This window comes from Drosophila elegans, unplaced genomic scaffold (genome assembly GCF_018152505.1).
Source record: "Drosophila elegans isolate 14027-0461.03 unplaced genomic scaffold, ASM1815250v1 contig_208, whole genome shotgun sequence".
Taxonomy (NCBI): Eukaryota; Metazoa; Arthropoda; class Insecta; order Diptera; family Drosophilidae; genus Drosophila; species Drosophila elegans.
This window is the reverse complement of record NW_024545578.1, coordinates 25,971,534-25,992,024: the sequence shown is the minus strand read 5'-3', so window position 1 is coordinate 25,992,024 and position 20,491 is coordinate 25,971,534. Positions and strand designations below refer to the sequence as shown.

Genomic DNA, 20,491 nt, shown 5'->3' with positions numbered 1-20,491 from the left:
TCAATGGCCGGATGTAAATATTATAATATATTATATTATGTAACACTTACAAACAATTTCCCCAGCTATTGTGAAACCTATTTCTAAAGAAAGAAGAAAGAAAGCAAACTTCGGCAAGCCGAAGTTCATATACCCTTGCAGCTATTGCATGAATTAAATACTTTTGAAAACATTTAAATTATGATTTACTTGAGTATATGCTGAAAAACATTGAAACTATGATGATTTGCAGCTCAATTATTAGAGAGTTATTTTATATATTTTTTTTATTTCTATGAGAGCTATTTGCTATAGACGTCCGATTTTGATAAAATTTAAACCATAATTCTGAAATAATTAAACATTGCTATATGTCGAAGAACTAAACAAAAAATTAAAAAACAGAAAAGTTTGTTACTATGGGAGCTATATGCTATAGTCGTTCGATTTTGATGAAATTTAAACCGTAAATCGGAAATATTTAACCATTACTATATGTCGAAGAACTAAACAAAAAATTAAACAATAGCAAAGTTATAATTTTTTTCATTTATTTTTCCAATTGTTCCTATGGGAGCTATATGCTATAGTCGTCCGATCCGGCTCGTTCCGACTTATATACTACCTGCAATAGAAAGACAACTTTTGAGAAAGTATATACGGACGGACAGACGGACAGACGGACGGACAGACGGACATGGCTAGATCGACTCTACTAGTGATGCTGATCAAGAATATAAATATTCTTTATAGGGTCGGAAACGTCTCCTTCACTGCGTTGCAATCTTCTGACTGAAATTATAATACCCTCTGCAAGGGTATAAAATTCACAAGCCGGCTGCTGAGAGCTTTACTGAAATAAAAATCAAAGCTTTACAATCAGACAACGGAACTGAGTATAGTGTTCGGTTAGGGCTAAGCACACCACACATACCCCAGCAGAACGGGCTGGCTGAAAGGCAAAACTGGACACTAGTTGGGATGACTAGGTGCATGTTGAGGCAAGCGGGTTTGACGGGGGACATACCGTATACATGGTCCAGAAAATCCCAACGGTAGCATATTTAAGGACATTCGGCACAAAAGCATGCCCTCCCGGAAAGGGCGTTCACAAGAGAAAGTTCGATTCAAGCTCCATTGAATGCATTTTAGTGGCCTATCGCATGCAAGGCGCAAGGTAATAATCTCTAATGAAGTCAAGTTTCTAAGTCTTCCTGGTTTTAATAAGGTAATCCAGTTTTTTTAAGAGCTCTACCTCAGAAGGTACCAGCATCGAGATGACGACCACAAATCCCATGCAAGACGATAAGATAAACCTCTCCAACCACGTCGTAAGAGAGGACTCCCGAAAATTTTACGAAACGTATTACGAGGAAGGCCACGCAAGATCTTTAATGACCAAAATCTGGACCAGTTGGAAAAAGGGAAGCCACGATGACGTGGAAAATATCGAAAATGGCGAATTGGTCAAAGCTTTAGTTGACGATGAAAGAAGCAAAAAAATCGAATGAGTCGCAAAAGTGGACGAAAGCGATCAAATACGAATTTTTGGCACATCTGAACACCGGTCATGGGAAATTGTGGATCTCCCAGTCAACAGAAAGGCGATCGGCAACAAGATGATATTCCGCACTTAAGAATTAGGAAGCGGAGACTTCAAGACGAAAGTCAGATTAGTTGCCAAGGGATCTGCTCAGAGACCCGGCGAGGATTCCCACGAAACATCATCATTATCACCAGTTGTCAGGTTCACGATCCAAATTCTCGTGGCATTAGTGTGGAAGCGAATATAGAAGTTCATCAAATGGACGTCGTACCGGCTATTTAAACGGAGAGCTTGAGGAAGAGATTTTCATCGATACTCCGCAAGGACTTAACTATTTCATTAACAAGATGGAACAATTACGCTCATTTGATCCAAAAAAAGCACTATAGATTGAAAATACATCAACACAGTCAAGAACTGAATGGAAAATTACATTACATTTACATTACAAATCAAATTTCAAAATCCTGTCTGCCTCTTATGGAAGGCACTTTATGGACTACTACAGTCCGGTTTTCGATGGTATCAAAAGTTAACCACAAAACTGTTGGATAGTCCTTTAACCTCAACTGAGGAAGTTCCATGTTTATTCGTAAAGAGTAAAAACGCTTCTGGTTACTATACACGACGACGTCTTGCTCCTTGCCTCCAAAAACCCCGTTCGCTAGCCGAGACCAAATTGAGCCTGGCCCAAAAATTCGAAATGAAAAACATATGCAAAGTCAGCACCTGCCTAGATATATTCATCTCGCATTAGCAATGTATTGCTTACCAAGCCGGTAAGCAGATTCGACATTGCCAAATGCAAGACTGCATTAACCCCCATCGAAACCAAAAGCATTCCTAAGCGCCCAGACTTAGCTGACGAATTGCAAATGAGAAAGTTTCTTAATCAGTTTCTACGCGTCCAGATGGGCTTCAAACCGAGAAAAATCTGTACGGCGTGACTAACGCTGACTGGGGTGCAAGCCTTAGCGACCGGCGATCCTATTCTGGACAGGCGTTCATACTATCAGGTGCAGCCGTATGTTTGGAAGCACGAAAACAGTAAACTGTGGCACTTTCAAGAACGGAATTGGAAAACCTTGCGATGTTCGAAGCAGTCAACGAATCAATTTACCTGAAGGGCCTCTAAACCAGCATTGCTCGAAAATGTGGCACAGTCCGTATCTAACGCTCAAATACTAGTATCAGGATTTGGCTACCACCCGCGAAACACATTGATGTGCGCCATCACCATATTCAAGAAAAGCTGCGAAATGGCGAAATCCTAATCAAATAGGTACATGCCAACCGAACTTTAGCCGGCCGACATTTTGACTAAAGGTCTTAGCCATAACAAACACAAAGTCTGCATCAGTTCGTTTGAAATTAATCCAATCTAAAATTGTTACTTTCAAAGGGCGTGTTTAAACTATATTATGTACAAAGCAACAGATGTAAATGATATGATCTGTCCACTTTGTTCTTTACATCATAGAGAGACAGAAACCATATGTTAAGTAATACAACAACAAGTTTATCTTATCACTTTTATAGCCGAAAGAGGAAAAGAGCAACGCACTTCTTTCTTGTTTCAGTTAGTCACTCTTAGGCACGCAAGATGTAAATCGGTTACCGTATTAACCGTATAACCGTATTAATAAATCGCACATATTATTTAACTTACAAGCATACGTGTTTTTGTCATATTAGTTTTGTTTATATTAGGATTAAAAGCGATAACGTAAACAGTAGTCTGTATTATTCATCACTCAATGGTTATGCTTTTACATTACGTTTTTACTGTAAATATACCCGTTACTTATAGAGTAAAAGGGTATATTGTATTCGTTGAAAAGTATGTAACAGGTAGAAGGTAGCGTTACCGACCTTAGAGTTAATAATAAAATTAAGTCTTGAAATACAGTTAAAAGATACCGTAATATGTGAACGAATTTATAAACCAACAAGAAAGAAAGCAAACTTCGGCAAGACGAAGTTCATATACGCTTGCAGCTATTTCAAAACCTAAATACTCTTGAAAACATTAAAATTATGCTTTACTAGCGTGTATGTTTAAAAACATTGAAGCTTTGTAATTTGGAGCTTAATTATTCGATAGTTCCTATGGCAGCTATACGATTGCTCCTATGGGAGCTATATGCTATAGTCGTACGATTTTGATGAAATTTAAACCGTAAATCTGAAATATTTAATTATTACTATATGTCGAAGAACTAAAAAAAAAATTAAAAACACCAAAGTTAAAAATTTTTTTTTTATTTTTATGATTGTTCCTATGGGCGCTATATGCTATAGTAGTCCGATTTTGATGAAATTTAAACCGTAATTCTGAAATTTTTAACCATTACTATATGTCGAAGAACTAAAAAAAAATTAAAGAACAACAAAGTTATAATTTTTTGCTATTTATTTTACCGATTGTTCCTATGGGAGCTATATGCTATAGTCGTCCGATCCGGCTCGATCCGACTTATATACTACCTGCAATAGAAGGATGCAGATAGCTTTAAAACTGAGAGACTAGTTTGCGTAGAAACGGACGGACAGACGGACGGACAGACGGACATGGCTAGATCGACTCTCCTAGTGATGCTGATCAAGAATATATATACTTTATAGGGTCGGAGATGTCTCCTTCACTGCGTTGCAAACTTCTGACTGAAATTATAATACCCTCTGCAGGGGTATAATAAATTTAAAAGTTTTCTTAGAAAATTTTTAGCAAAATTTGATTTTTTTTATAACACCCCATATTAATATTGCTTGTTTTCTAAGAAATGCACTTAAAAGCGAGCTACGACTTAACGCTAGCGCATTAATAATCGTTACTTACATCACATGTTAAAACCACTTTGCTGCCTTGTACTGTATGATGTTCCACTCCATTAATTTCAATACCTGTCGGACGTACTGTTGAATGAAAAATAATAATTTGCTTTACAAACACAATTACTTACTCCTTAAAAAACATTTTAGTTCCTACCAAACTAAGAATGCGATTTTATTTGTCTAATCTAAGTTGTTTTATAAAAATACCTTGTAAGTCCACGCTAAATTTTGTAACAGTTGTGTTTGGTAAGGCTGCAGATGTCACTCGACATTCAATATCCTGAGCAAGGTCGTCTCGGGATAATGACCAATCCAATTCGAGTGTTGACGTATAAAGACCATCGTTTAAATCGTGAGTAGGGGAATCTGTAGAGAGTGTAAACAATATTTTTATATGTTATCAAGATTTTTGACAAAACGGGTTTACTTTACTTATATTTATATATTTATATTTAAACCAGGTGTAACAACAAGTTTAATTACTGCATTGCTCCTTTTACGCATATCAAGTTTAAAAACGGTATAATCAGGTCAAAATTGTTAAAAAACTTACTTTTTGTTTGTATACCTTTATTAATGTTTTTTTTTAATGCTTTGAGCATATCCTTCGAGTTTGATCAAAATCTGATGACTATATCCTATAATTGCCATATATCTGTCATACTGACCGTGCCGATTATAATTTGTAATTGTTGATTCAGCAACATTCTGCTCAGTTATGAAAGATAACAACAATTTGTGTCAAATATAATTATGTATAATATGTAAGTGAATTATAATTTTGATGTTGATAGGAACGCAATGACTTTACATAAGTTCGACTCATTGGAGCACTCAAAGAATAATAAGAGGCAAAGTTTATTGTAAATTTCGCATAAGACTTGGAACGGGAGTAGTGCTAATGGACGGAATCGGCGATAACATTTTCGGTTCCTTGAATTGTTTTTTAATTTTTAAATGCATATGACTGACTATATGCGGTTTTATACGTTAAAAACTTGTTTTATATATTTATATTTAATTTGTAAACTGTTCAAGCTTAAAAATTTTGCAGATGTCATAAAAATGTTATATTAAAAATTACTAATCGTTTTTAAGTTTTAATAACAAAATAACATGGTAGTTATAATACTCACAAGTTGTTAGTCGCTTGGTTCCGCGGAACCACCCCACCTCTGGTTGAGGGCGGGTGTTCTTCACGGTACATGTTGCTTTGAGTGATTGACGTTCCTGCATGGGTCCCACTATGCTGCCGTTCTTGATTCGATCGCCTTTAGCATCCAAAATAACAACCTCAGTGGGTGGCACTGAATACGTGTATGTATGTTTGAAATCCGACATTTAAAAATGGTTGTCGTGTTGTGTTGTTTGTGTGTAAGAGCCGTTTCATTTTCATAGGGTAAAAGTTTTAATAAAAAATATAATATATGTTATGGTGTTATAAGAATTATAAAATAATAGTTAAATTGTCCAAAAATAAATCATGAAGATAGCTCCTATCAATCAGAATTTATTCAAATTCAATTTGGCCCGTTTGGCTTACTTTTAACTAATTCAAACAATTTATTTGTTAATTTATTTGTCCATATATAACGTCATCAAATAGGGATGGGGGAGGGAGGCTGGAGGAGACAGCGAATTGATTACACAGGTACAATGCCAAAAATTTAATGGACTCATACAAACTTGTGTTCTAACAGCTTAGGGTTCCGCGGTATAGCCAAGAACTCAAAAATCAAGCATCAGATTTGTATTACTTATTTATTTACTTACTTATTTTTTTTTATGACAAAACCTCTTTATACATTGTAAAAGAGTCCCGGCTTTAACCATTATCACCCTTATCCAGTTTTCACTTCCGAAAGATTCACACGGATTCCGATTACTCAGACCGTTTCCACTTTTCACTTCCGAAAAATCATCAAGGAACCGAATTTCCCTCTATTAATTCTTTGTTTACTTCCGGAATAAGATCCCCGAAACTTTCCGCCAGACAAAAAAAATATCTTTAGTAAAATGCATTTTAATTTCACTTGCCAAAAAAAAAATTAGTTAAATCCAATTATCTCAATCATCAGAATTTCATGTTCTCAGCTATACCACGGAACCCTTAGCTGATGGATCATAAGTTTGTATGGGAATTTTAGTTTGGAGCAACCGATTATTATGGAAAAGTATACTTTTAACTTTTAAATGGTTCGTGGAAATTTCAATTATGAGGGGGGTCAAAAATTGGGAAAATCGTGGTGACTTAATATATGGAAAGTTCCTAAGTAAAGTAAAATAAACAAGCAACAATAAAACGAAGATTACAAAGAAAAAAAAAACTTTGTAAAATAAAGTATTATATTAATTAAACTTTTTCTTTTTGTTTTTATTATTATTGCAAGCTTAAAACTAAACACACCCAATGCAACTAAATTTATAAATGACATCTTTTTACCAATATTTTCTACGTTTATATTATGTAGATATTTTAATTATAGCAGAAAGACAAATACAGATTTTTAATTGGTTTTTAATTCGAGTCCATACGAAGTTTAGGATTTATAAATTTGCAAATGGACATAAGACACAATATAAATGACGAAAATAATTTGGTGCCCAGAAAAGAGGTTTTCGTTATTTTGGTAGGTTTTTATTAGTTTGGAGCAATTTTTTAAAAATTCAGTTATCAATATGTTGTTATCGGTTAAACGTATTATTATGAGGGGTTTCCATGTCGATGTTGACGGTCGGTTTTAATAGTTTATGAGTTTTTTTAGTAAAATTAATTTAGATAATTGTTTTTATGAGTTTTGACGCGTGTAAAAATGAAAGAAAGAGAAAGAGAATGGTTAAAGGTAAGGGTATGGTCTCAGCGATACAGTGAATAAAACAATTGTTATGATTTCAAACAGGCTGCTAATACCAAAGAAGGGAACATTAATCCTTGGACGAGTACTTAAGAAATTACAAAACCAAGCCTACACTCATAACAAAATGTACCCTAAATAAACTGTGTTTTCTAAGTATAATACAAGAACAGATTTTTAGTTTATAAAAGGGCTTTAAAGGCGAAAAAACCCATATTTTTATGAATTTTTTGCGGCGACATCTATATATTATTTTTTTTAAATTTATTTACATATTATTATACAATTTTTAAATAATGTAAGTAAACCTTTTCAAAGAAATTTTATGAAAAATAAGCGGCTCACTGTGAATCTCCGGAGGCACCTTAAAAAAGTTTTGTTTATGCTGAACATCATAACTCGTGACCGGGTTATCAGAAAAAAAATGTATATACATTTTAAAGCTGATGAATTTTCGAGGAGCTCGACAGCTCCTCTTTTCTATTTTTTTGAGCATGTTGAAGTAAACAAAGCGGTTTGTAACTCCGTTAGTCTTACTCGGAATGACTTGAAATTTGTAGAGAATATTCTCGACATATTGTTGATTCAGAAAAAAATAAAAAAAAGTTTATTGGAGGGGTGTGGCAGCCTGTCACAGCGAGCGTTGCAGAAAGCGTACAGCACTGAAGAAATAATAAATATTGTTTGTTTATTTGAATAATCGCGTGCAGGTATCTATTGGGCTGTTTACAGGTTATGAATCTCAGTGCAGCTCGGGTAGAGCAAGTGCTCGCATTTACGTAAATCGCATGGTCTGAGAAAAAATAGCTTCAATGCAATAGTTTAATAAAGTATGGTTATTAGTATAGTCAATTTTAGAGAGCAAAATAATAATTTAAAAAAAATGAAATAAATGTAACTGAATAATTGATTAGCTGATTAATGTTATTGTAGAAGCGGACCGACATATAGACGGAAAATCCGCCAGTAAATCGATTTTATACGGTTTTTTATACCTGCGATTAAACTTCCGAAAAGCGCCCACGCCCGATCAGTTTCAAATTTTCAGGATCCATGTATTTTAAAATGAGCGAAAAAATTATTGGACCGGGGTACCATCACTAAACTATTATCGATAGTTTCAAAACTATCGCTTAATTGCACATTTCTAAGGTTTTCTCAGTTAATTTTCTCAGATATAGAATCATTTTAAAATGACTGTTAACAAGCAACATACTTTGGTCGATATCTCGTTTAATATTAGCTTTACTGAAAAATATCACTAAACATGTGTATTTCCATTAAACATTGAACTTCTGTTTGTGATGTGTCATATTTTGCAAGAAATTGGAAAAAAACAGAAATAACGAATTTTACCTTTATTTTCCAAGAAATCAGTCGCAAACTTTGACCTATTATTCTTAATCAAGACCCTCAGATACATGGATCCTAAAAATTTGAAAATGATCCGGCGTTGGGGCTTTTCGGAAGAACAGCCCTTTACATATACTTTACATTAGTAATTTTAGTAATCAGTAATTTTCTGAATTATAGCCGGATTATAAAACAGGGAATACCATAAGACAAAATGCTGCATTTAAAATAAATTCGAAAATTAAATGCGACTTTAAACCATTCTCCCCGAATTTTTTTAGAAGAAATTTAAAAAATTACCGATTCTAACAATTTTTGTTGGTGCCACCACTGCAGCAGCTAGTATCTACAGTGGTGCTCATAGAATTAAGCCACATCCACTACCATAAAATGTTTACTTAATTACTTTTTTGAACATACTTTTTCGGTCTGAAATTTTTACATTTTGCAAAACTGTTTTACTGATCACAGTAAAAAATGACAAGAAGGAAAGTACGGGAGTACCCAAAAAATTGAATAAATGTCAAAAAAGAGTATTGCGCTCTGCTCATATACTTATGCCACCTTGATCTTAAATAGTCAAACTCGTGATTTTTCCGTTGAAGTTGTGCTAGTAACTATCTAAAATATAATATTGAAGTGGTGGCAGAATGTGTCAGCTCAGACCACAAGAAGACGGCTAAATGAATTCGGGTTACATGGACTCATTGCCCAAAAAAACCATTGCTCTCTATTAAAAATGTTAAAAAGCGCCTTCAATTCGCCAGAGAGCATATTCAAAAAAGTCCCAAATTTTGGAACATGATTGTTTGGAGCGACGAATCCAAGTTTAATGTCTTTGGGAGTGATGGTAAACCAAATGTACGACGTCCGTTAAACATGACCATGAAGACCGTTAAACATGGTGGCGCTTCGATTATGAACTGGGGCTGTTTCCCCAATATGAACGGCAAAATGTACAGGGACATCCTTATAAACATTTAATCTGGAGAATATGCCGCTAATTTGCCACTTGCCTGGATATTTCAACAGGACAACGACCCGAAAAAAAACAGCAAAATAGGCAAGTCGTGGCTTAACCAAGAGGCAATCAATGTTCTGCAATGGCCACCGCAGAGCCCAGACTTGATCCCTATAAAGAACTTGTGGGGAATTCTTAAACAAGTCGATGGCTAAAAAAAACCAACAGTTAAAAACGATTTGTGGCGAATTTTGCAAAAAGAGTGGAAGACAATCACCCCTCAGCAGTGCGCACGTTTTGAGGATTCAATGCCAAAGCGTTGCTCCGCTGTTCTTAAGCAGAAACGTCATCTCACTCAATATAAAAGTAAATTTATTACAAGTATAAGGAATATTGGGCAAATTTAAACTTTTTCAACCATTTTTTTCCAGGTGGCTTAAGTATGTAAGCAGGATTATTCTCAGATTTTTTTAGTTTTTTATTGAATATATAGTTCTACAACTTGGTTATTCTTCTATTAGAACACATATAGAACTAATGTGACACAAAAAATTTGAGCTGTAAAATAAATAAACACTTTTCATAATTTTCGTATAAATTCTTCGTTGATGTCTTGTGGCTTAAGTGTATGAGCACCACTGTATATGTACGAATGGCGCAGTTTTTGATTTCTTTCGAATATAAAATCTATTTTGCATAAAAATTACTGAAAACATGCAGCTTGTCCTGGTCGCAGCACCACAAAGCAGGAAGAAGCTCCCACATATAAGGAATCCTTTCTGTTTTTTAGAAACGGTAATTGTAAACCCATCAAGCAACACAATCAGCTCCAAATAAACGAAATATCAATAAAAAAAATCCGAATTCTTAATTTATTCTATTTAACGCTGACTTACAAAGCAAATTTTAAATTTGAAAAATTGTGTCTCACTACGTTTTATGTAACTTCATATTCTAACTTGCCCTTATCGTATTTTTTGGAAATGTACAGTGACCTGAAAGTTGAAAATTTTAGCAAGTTGCCAGAAATGTACTGGAATATATTCCAAATCTTCATCAAAAATACCATAATAAAAATGTATTTTTATAGAGCGATGGTGAGCGTAAGCCTTCGATGTTTGCCAAATTGTCCAACCATCAATAGTATCGATAGTGCAATCGATTATTTTAACAATCCTATTACTAACGTACACAAAACTAAACCTACGTGTAAAAAATTAATTCTGATTTTACTTTTTTTCTACTAATGTATTAAGCCGATGATTGTCATAATTAATAATAATTATTGAAATTATAGTAATTATTAGTATGCTTATTTACCTAGGACTCTCAACTCGATTCGATATCCATTGAAGTTATCACACGTTTCTTCTGGTATAAAAAATGTAGTATCACATAGATAAATATCTTCATCATATATTTTCAAGTCCTTAATAACAAGCCTGTACGGATTTTGCTCAACAGTCACTCTATGAAAGAAAAAATTTTAATTTGCAATTAATTGGATTTAATCTATTCTTACCTTTCTTCAAATTCTTTGTTAACACTTGTCACATTATTGTCTCCTAATAGCATTGCAGCAATGCGATCATCGCCCTTAAACCAGTTTAGTGAGTGCAGCTTTCCGCACTTGTCCTCATTAACGGGACATGGTAGGACAACTGATTGGCTTTCTTGTTCACTAATAGTGGTATCTGAAAATACAAAATCAATATCTTAACATGAGAACGCATTAATTGTTATACCCTTTCAGAGGGTATTATAATTTCAGTCAGAAGTTTGCCACGCAGTAAAGCAGACATTTCTGTTTTTATACCCTTGCAGAGGGTATTATAATTTCAGTCAGAAGTTTGCAACGCAGTGAAGGAGACATCTCCGACCCTATAAAGTATATATATTCTTGATCAGCATCACTAGGCGAGTCGATCTAGCCATGTCCGTCTGTCCGTCTGTCAGTCCATCCGTCTGTCCGTCCGTCTGTCCGTCCGTTTCTACGCAAACTAGTCTCTCAGTTTTAAAGCTATCTGCATGAAACTTTCCCAAAAGTTGTCTTTCTATTGCAGGTAGTATATAAGGAACGAGCCGGATCGGACGACTATAGCATATAGCTCCTATAGGAACAATCGAAAAAATAAATTTAAAAAAATTATAACTTTGCTGTTTTTTAATTTTTTTTTTAGTTTTTCGACATATAGTAATGGTTAAAAATTTCAGAGTTACGGTTTAAATTTCATCAAAATCGGACGACTATATCATATTGCTCCCATAGGAACAATCGGAAAAAAAATACAAAAAAATTATAACTTTGCTGTTTTTCAATTTTTCTATTAGTTCTTCGACATATGGTAAGGTTTAAATATTTTAGAATTACGGTTTAAATTTCATCAAAATCGGACGAGTATATCATATAGCTCCCATAGAAATATTAAAAATATATAAAATAACTATATAATAATTGAGCTGCAAATCATCATAGCTTCAATGTTTTTAGACATATACGCAAGTAAATCATAATTTTAATGTTTTAAAAAATATTAAATTTTTGCAATAGCTGCAAGGGTATATGAACTTCGGCTTGCCAAAGTTTGCTTACTTTCTTGTTTTTATATGCTTTTAAATATAGTAAATGTTAAATATTTCAGACATAAGGTTTAAATTTGTTAGGCTGTACTTTCAAAAAGCCCCAACGCCCGAACGTTTTCAAATTTTTGGGATATTTAAAGGTCCTGATTACGATAAATAAGTCAAAGTTTGCGACAAGGCCGATTTTTTTTTAAATAACGGTATAATCCGTTATTTCTGGTTTACGGCAATTTCTTGCAAACTGTGACCTTCATAAAAATCGTATAATAACAAAATTTCAAGGTCTAATTAACATACACATTTTTTGTTTAGGGACTTTTTTCGGCAAAAATTATATTTAACGAGATGTTGACCAAAATTTTTTGCTATCATCAACTAGAAAGGGATGAGCAAACTATCCTAGCGTTCATAGATACATTATCGCGCTCGTGTTATCGATGTGCAACATAAATATGCAGGCAAAATTAAAAATTTGACTGCGGCGGCTTAATTTCCATCGTACAAATCTTCCCCAATAACTTTCTCCCTTTCTGCAAAAAAAAACATAACAAACAGAAAATAATACCAAAAACTAAACATATTTTAAGAAAAATCTACCGAAAACTTGTTCTACTGAATATAAATAATATACAACAAAATAAAACAATAATAAAACCATATGCAATTAAAACCAAAATTAAAATTTCAAAAACCATAACGTTAATTTAAATAAAAAATGATGTTATTTAAGTGCAAAGCTTACACTGTAAATAGATTTTATATTACAGAAAAATAAAGTTTTATCAAGCGGCAAGCGTTAGATACGCGAAAAACATAGAGATGAAAACTAAAAATGAAATGTATATTTCAACTAGATCTCCAAATTTGGTTCAAAGATTGATAAATTTAATTTTATAGGATTTTTTGACAAAAAACAAAAGAACCTGTCGCAGACGTTAACCTGTTATTTCGTAAACAGGACAATAAGCTACATGGATCCTGAAAAATTTAGACTGATCGGACGTTGGGGCTTTTCGAAAGCTTATCCTTTAAAATCACGCGACTGTAGCTCATATCAAAACAAAAATTTCGGTGGCAATTTTTTTTTGTCTATGGACAGCGGTACTATGGCTACCAAAGACAAAATACTAAAAATAATGCTCAAGACATAATTTATTGAGCTATCGACTGTTATCGATATGCAACCGCCAGTCTGTGCTTTGTGTTAATTCAAAAATGGATATAAAAAGTCAACAGTGCAGCAGCAGTCTTTATTGGTTTGAATAGTCAAATATACATATGGGCAGTTGAATATTTTATTTTAGTTTAACCAGTGTGAACGTGAATCGATAACACGTTTCCATTCCAAAAACAATATAATATCCAAACAATAAAGTTTGAATTTAACGTTAAAAAGTAGTAGTAGTATCCATTTGGTTTTCTCTGTCTCTGAGCTTCAATGAATTCATCAATGAATGAGGCGAACAATGTAATGTCATACCCGTATAACGAACGATTAAGTTCGCTTTTGACTTTTTAAATTATTTTCTGGATTTAAACCAAAGCAGAGATTCGCGGTTTTGATAGCTCAATTAATATTGTCTTGAGCAGTATTTTAAGTATTTTGTCTTTGGTAGCCTGCGTACCGCGGTTACTGGTATGATAGTATATTGGTCGTTTTCAGCAGCACAACATCATCACAAGCGTTCAGCAGAACAAACTTGATCACTGATTACTGATCCATCAGTGATCATGTTGTTCTGATGAATACGCCCATTGTTCGCATCATTCATTGACGGATTCATTGAAAGTTAAAGTTAAATTCAAAATTTATTGTTTACATTATTATATTGTGTTTATCACGCTAATTTTAAAGTTTAAGAAGTTACGCCACCTTGGAAGCCCGGAATCGATGACTAAATTAGTTCTTTTTTTGCAAAGAAAGTATACACCGTCAGGGGAATCATATGACGTTTTAATTAATTAATTAATTATTAACAATAAGATGCTGTAGTTTTTTATATTTACTTCTTAACCGGTTGTACCCTTTCATTGTCACATCATTTGTTTTAATACCTGGTTTAGGTTAAGAATATGTGAGCCAGAAAGGGTTTTTAACCGAGATAAAGCAAGGTATGTTTGTCCATTTGGAAAAGCACTGTCACCAATATCAACAACTCCAGAGGTGACCATTGGCTTTTAGGAATGGTTATTGTTAATAAAGTTATTGTAAATTGTTTTCGTACAATCAAGATATTTTGATTTAGCTGAAATTTTGATACCATTTTACAAACGATTTTACAGTGCGGGCGTTAATGATATTGGCTTTTTCATGTAGTTTTTATCAATTCCACTTGCTAGACATCTAAATTTTGAAGTAACATTATTTTTGAGCCTTTAATAATTCCACTTGCTAAACATCTAAATTTTGAAGTAACATTATTTATGTGCCTTTCTTTTTCTTCTATAATATACGCTTTAGTGGGTGTTTCTAACCAGTTTCCTTTTTTTTAGATTTTCTTAAGATTTATTATCAATTTTTTATAATCAACTTTAAGAAATATTTTTTCTGAGGGAACAACACCATTCCAACGTTTAACTTTGTACATTGTTTCCTTGTTATAAATAAGAATATTGTTTGTTCCGTAAGACATGTTTCAATTGTATTCCCATCAAATTTAATTTGATAATGATAATCTTTCTCATCTAAAAAGCCTAATCTTTCCTGAGCTAGTGTGTTAAAAAACTCTTGATCTAATTCTTCTCTGCTATTTTGGGTTAGTTCATCATAAGAAAACAAATGAAAGTAAGCTGTTGGTCAAGTGTATTATTCAATTTCCATTCAAAATTATCTGTCCTTTATTTAATTAACAGCTGTCGGTACGTTTAAAAAAATGTTGTTTTAAAATTTTTTAAAAATCAATTTAGGGGTTTTTTTTTAAGATTTTTATTATACCCCTGCAGAGGGTATTATAATTTCAGTCCGTTTCTACGCAAAACTAGTCTGCATGAAACTTTTCCAAAAGTTGTCTTTCTATTGCAGGTAGTACATAAGTCGGAACGAGCCGGATCGGACGCCTAAAGCATATTGATAGATTGACTTTGGTAGTGCTGCTGATCAAGAATATATATACTTTAAAGGGCCGGAGATGTCGCCTTCACTGGGTTGCAAACTTCTGACTGAAATTATAATACCCTCTGCAAGGGTATAAAAAAAACTGCAAAATTAAAGAAAAAGCTAAAAACAAACTAGAAAATAGACAAAAGGCCACAAAAAGTCAATAAATGTTTTCAAAACCCATTTTTTTATACGATATTTTTTATTTGTTACAAAATCTTCATGATCTGCTCCAAGTCTTCTGCATTTTCTTCGCAGGTAATTGTATATGTGTATATAGAAATAAAAATGAGTACTGTCTATCTTTTGACTTATAATAAAACTTTATAAACTTTACCGTATGGATAAAATACTGTTGGTCGAATTCCTATGTTTGGATTTGATCAAATTAAGCTGTCTAAAAACCCCTTCATTTTCTGCGTTTGACCAAAGCAAACATAACATATCGATGGCTACAGTTGCCAAACTCAACAAACCCGCGGTTGTCACCAGAATCCTTAAAGTTTAAGACCCCATACTATAATTGTTTAGTATCGGTGATGTTCTTACATTTGATCAAAGTTATTGGTGTTATATTTCGGAAAAATTCGGTAATTTCCTCTTTATTTGCGCTTGACACCTTTGCGACGGAAAATACGTCAATCTGCTTCAATATTTTAAAATTTGGAAACTTTTCCATTGTTTGTGCATGTGTCTATTGTGAAAATGCTTCTTTTTCATAATTTGATATTTAAATAATTTGAAAACAAGAAAGCAAGCAAACTTCGACAAGCCGAAGTTCATATACCCTTGCAGCTATTTCAAAAATTAAATACTCTTGAAAACGTTAAAATTATGATTTACTTGCGTGTATGTTTAAAAACATTGAAGCTATAATGATTTGCAGCTTAATTATTCGATAGTTCCTATGGCGGCTATACGATTGTTCCTATTGGAGCTATATGCAAAAGTCGTCCGATTTTGATGAAATTTAAACCGTAATTCTGAAATATCTAAACATTACTATATCTCGAAGAACTGGAAAAAAAAAATTTAAAAAAACACCAAAGTTACAATTTTTTGTTATTTATTTTTATGATTGTTCCTATGGGAGCTATATGCTATAGTCGTCCGATTTTGACGAAATTTAAACCGTAATTCTGAAATATTTAACAATTACTATACCTAGAAGAACTAAACATATATATATATATATATATTATATATTCAGTATTAGCTATTATACATAAAATTAAATTTATAATATGATAACTAATTTAGGAAAAAAAGAGTAACTAGCTACTGTGGCCATCGACTCGACAATTGATTAAACTTTTGTTTGTATTTGAGAATTAACATTTAGATCTGGTGTATAATTTTACATATGCGTAGGAAAGATAATATTCGATTGGAGTTAGAAGCTGTAAGATCTGATAATAGTTTTGAGGGCGGGGTAAGACCGAATAGGTTTATTCTGATGTTTTGGTAGTTTGCACAGGTATCAAGTAGATGTTTGACTGATAGTTCAGCTCCGCAGTTAGGGCAGTTTAGCCGCCTTTCGCCGTTGAGGATGTGTTTATGCGTGAAATTTGTGTGTCCAGTTTTTAGCCGAGTGAGAATGGCGCATTCCCTTCTGTTGATCGACGTAGGAAACTTGATGACCTCTTTGCCAGGATTAAACTGTTTATACCAGTGGTTAAACGACGACCAGTCATCCAGTTCGATGTTAAGTAATATGTTTTTAATGTTTTTCCAGATATCCTGTTGTACTCCAGGGATGATTGTGTGGCACGGAGCTCGTCCAGCTAGTTTTGCAGCTTTGTCAGCTAACTCGTTCCCATCTATTCCTATATGAGCCGGGACCCATAATAGTTTTATTTTGCTGTTGTTTTTGATACAGAGGTGACGAATTTCTGATAAGAGGTTGTTGTTATTGCAAAAGTTTTGGACTCCTTGTAGGGTGGACAGACTATCACTGCAGATGACATATCTTCCCTTAAGTTCGAGAGCATGTTTAATTGCCTGAATAATAGCTACTGCTTCCGCAGTAAAAACGGAGAAGTGGTGAGGTAGCTGACCCCATGAAACAATTAATCCGTGTTGGTCTACCACTGCAAAGCTGGTTGTGGCGTCGGACTTTGAACCGTCGGTGTAAAGCCATTTCCTATCGGAGTATTTGTGGGTAACTTCTTTAAATAGCTGCCTAAACGTTGTGATTGATGTCCTTGATTTTTGGAAATCGTGCAGTGTAGTGTCTGTGGCGGTGGCGCGTAATTTCCACGGAGGGGACGGAATGACTTTATTCCAGCGATAAGGCGTTTCTATGTTGTGTCTCTTGATAAAGGTTATACATCTTCGTATCGTGGATTGGATTTTAAATTTCCTTCGATGCTTCGAGGCTACTTCAAAGTCCTTCAGCAGAATAGAGTTGGATGAGCACATGAGTTTTGGTATTAATTTGAAAGTAGTTTGCGCGACTCTGGTTTTAATGTCCGGTAATCCTGCTTCGGCTAGGATGCATTTGGTTGGGGTCGTTGGAAATGCGCCAATGCTACGTCTGACGGCAGCATGATAAGGAGGTAAGAACTTTTTTAAGTTCGATGGCGCGCACCACCCATAAATGGCGAGGCCATAATCGATTTTGGACAGCAACAAAGCTCTAGTCGCTTGTATAAGTGTTGTCCGATGAATGAAAGAACGCTTAGATGTAAGGAATTTAATAATGTTTAGTCTATTGATAAGATTGATCCTAAGTTCGTTACAGTGTTGTTTAAATGTGAGTCGTTTATCAATTGTCAGGCCAAGAATTTTAAGAAAAGGAACTCGCTCTATATCTATGTTATTGTACGACAATGGTGGGTATGTACAGCGTTGTTTTTTACAAATATGAAAAAGTTTACATTTATTTACAGCAAGGGTCGCACCGGAGGTGTTTCCCCAGATTTGGATTTCTTCAAGGATTTCTTTAAACTTATTATTTAGTGTAGTGGTATTCTTACATTTGCTAAAAATTATGGCATCGTCTGCATAAATTGACAGTTTAATTTGCTTATGTCTTAATATTATGTTATTCAAGGATTGGAAGGCGATCATGAACAATACCACGGAGAGTGGCGATCCTTGTGGGATGCCATTGTGGAGAGTATAGAATTTGGATAGAGTGTTGTTAACTCTTACTCGGATAGTACGGTTGATCATGAAAGCCTTCGCTAAGTTGAAGGTCTTTTGACCTACCCCCCACCGGGAAAGTTGATCCAATACTGTATGCACCCCCACGCGATCGAAGGCCCTTTCAAAATCAGTTGCCAAAATGGTAACATGATTTTTGGTAGAAAGGGCGTCCGATGCGTAATGGTGGAGATGCAGAAGAGAATCAAGAGTGCTATGCTGTTGTTTAAAAGCTGTTTGGTGGGGGCTGATAAGTTTCTGTTTCGTAATTAACCACATTAACCTTTTGGCTAACATTTTTTCTAGCGTTTTGCTTAAGCAAGGGAGTAAAGAAATGGGTCTAAAGGATGTTAAATCGTGTGTTGGTTTGTTAGGTTTTAAGATAGGGATAATGATGGCAGATTTCCACACATGAGGGTAGGTACCTCTAGCTAGCATTGCGTTAAACATTTCTAATAGTCGGTATTTGGCTTCGGAGGGTAACTGTTTAAGCATTGGATATGAAATTCGGTCTATACCGGGTGTTTTTCCTTTCGCATACTTAAGGGCATATTCGAGCTCACTAAGAGTGAAATTGGAGTCAAGGTTCGTGGAGGCGGTGGACAGTTTGGTGGGTGTGTATTCCTGAGAAAGAATTTCTTCTTTACGAGTCTTGTATTGGTGTGAGAAGTTGTCGTCCTTGGAGTAGTCCGACCAAAAGTTCGCAAAGGCATCGCTAATATCTCCAGAGTGCTGGAGAACTACGTTGTTATATTTAATTGCTCTGAGGTTATTTGGGAAATTTCCTATTAAGCGATTTAGGTCAGACCAAGTTTTTTTGGTAGATGATTGAGGACTTATATTAGATGTAAATCTTTCGAAGGATTCCCGCTTTGCTTTTTTGGAATTGTATTTGAAAAGAGCATTAGATTTTCTGTAGGAAATCAGGGCAGCGGTGCTCTGAGTTTGTTTGTAGGCATGCCAGAGGGATTGCTTGTGTTGCCTTAGATCTTGCAGAGTTTTGCTCCACCAAGAAACATTTCGCGGATGTAGAGAGGGTTTGGTTTGTGGTATTGCTACATTAGCTGAGGCTTTGATTCCTTTAATTATTTTGGCGGCAAACAGGTTTAAGTCGCTTGTGGCAGGGAAATTAAAGTGATCTTTGCATTTGCTGCGATACAGATCCCAATTGGCTTTATCTATTTTATATTTTGGAGATGGTGGTAAGTTTTTGGGATTAGTTTGAAACTGAATATGTGTCTTTACAGGATAATGATCGCTCCCGTATAAGGAGTCTTTTAAAGACCACATACAAAAGGGGAACAGTGATGCGGATGCTAATGTTAGATCAATAGCCGTGAAAGAGTTGTGAGTGGAATGATGGGTAGCGGAGCCGTCATTGAGGATAGTTAAAGTTGATTTGTAAATGACTTCTTCTATTTGGAGACCTCTAGAGTTTCGCGAGGATGACCCCCACAATGGACTCCAAGCATTAAAATCTCCCACATATAGGATTGGTTTGGTAGTAAGATCTACTATTTTAAGAATTTCGTTGGCTTCTACTAACTGAGAAGGAGGTATATATGTATTAAAAATACAGATATTGGGGTGGGCTAGGATTTCAATACCTAAAGAGCATGTATTGCTGTTGATTGGTATGGGCTTGTGGGGAATACCTTTACGAACAAGTATGCCAACACCTTGTTTGGCATAGGTATTAGAGCTAATATTATAGAAATATCCAGTAAATTGCTTGGGATAAGAAATATTCGTTAAGTTGACATTTATATGGGTTTCCTGAAGGCAAATAACATCAGGGTTTGTATCGTTTATCAATAGTTGTAGTTCGTGATAATTGTTAAAGTAACCATTCATGTTCCATTGTACTATTGTAACGGACATAAGTGGGAAGAGGGGATTGATGGTATTTGGTTTGGAGCTTAAGGTGGTTTTGGATTGACGAAACTATGAATCACTCATAGTATCGTCAGAATCATGGTTATTTGGATTATTATTGTGGGAAGTTGATTTTTTATGATTTGAAGGTGTTGCTTGGCTGCTACTTTCGTGTTCAGCATGGATCTCTTGTAAATATTCGTATGATGCAGGAGATAGGTTATACTTGTTATGAGCAAGTAGAGCGGGTCGCTTTGGCT

At 34.5% G+C, this 20,491-nt stretch overlaps 1 protein-coding gene across 16 annotated transcripts in view; it reads right to left on the bottom strand.

Moving 5' to 3' along the window:
• The window catches only part of LOC108136874 (hemicentin-1), a 160,477-nt gene that overhangs the window by 109,761 nt on the left and 30,225 nt on the right, over positions 1–20,491 (bottom strand). For 10 of the 16 annotated variants that reach the window (XR_005977235.1, XM_041708293.1, XM_041708283.1 and 7 more), the window contains exons 3-8: positions 11,052–11,223; positions 10,850–10,998; positions 6,804–6,812; positions 5,497–5,667; positions 4,568–4,726; positions 4,365–4,441 (exon numbers count right to left, since the gene is read on the bottom strand). Coding sequence is in view for 14 of the 16 variants with exons in the window: in XM_041708293.1 (XP_041564227.1) it covers positions 4,365–4,441; positions 4,568–4,726; positions 5,497–5,667; positions 6,804–6,812; positions 10,850–10,998; positions 11,052–11,223 (737 nt within the window). In the remaining 2 variants the exon portion in view is untranslated. The remainder of the gene's footprint in view (positions 1–4,364; positions 4,442–4,567; positions 4,727–5,496; positions 5,668–6,803; positions 6,813–10,849; positions 10,999–11,051; positions 11,224–20,491) is intronic. The other 6 variants (XR_005977236.1, XM_041708285.1, XM_041708289.1 and 3 more) reach the window with 1 other exon arrangement.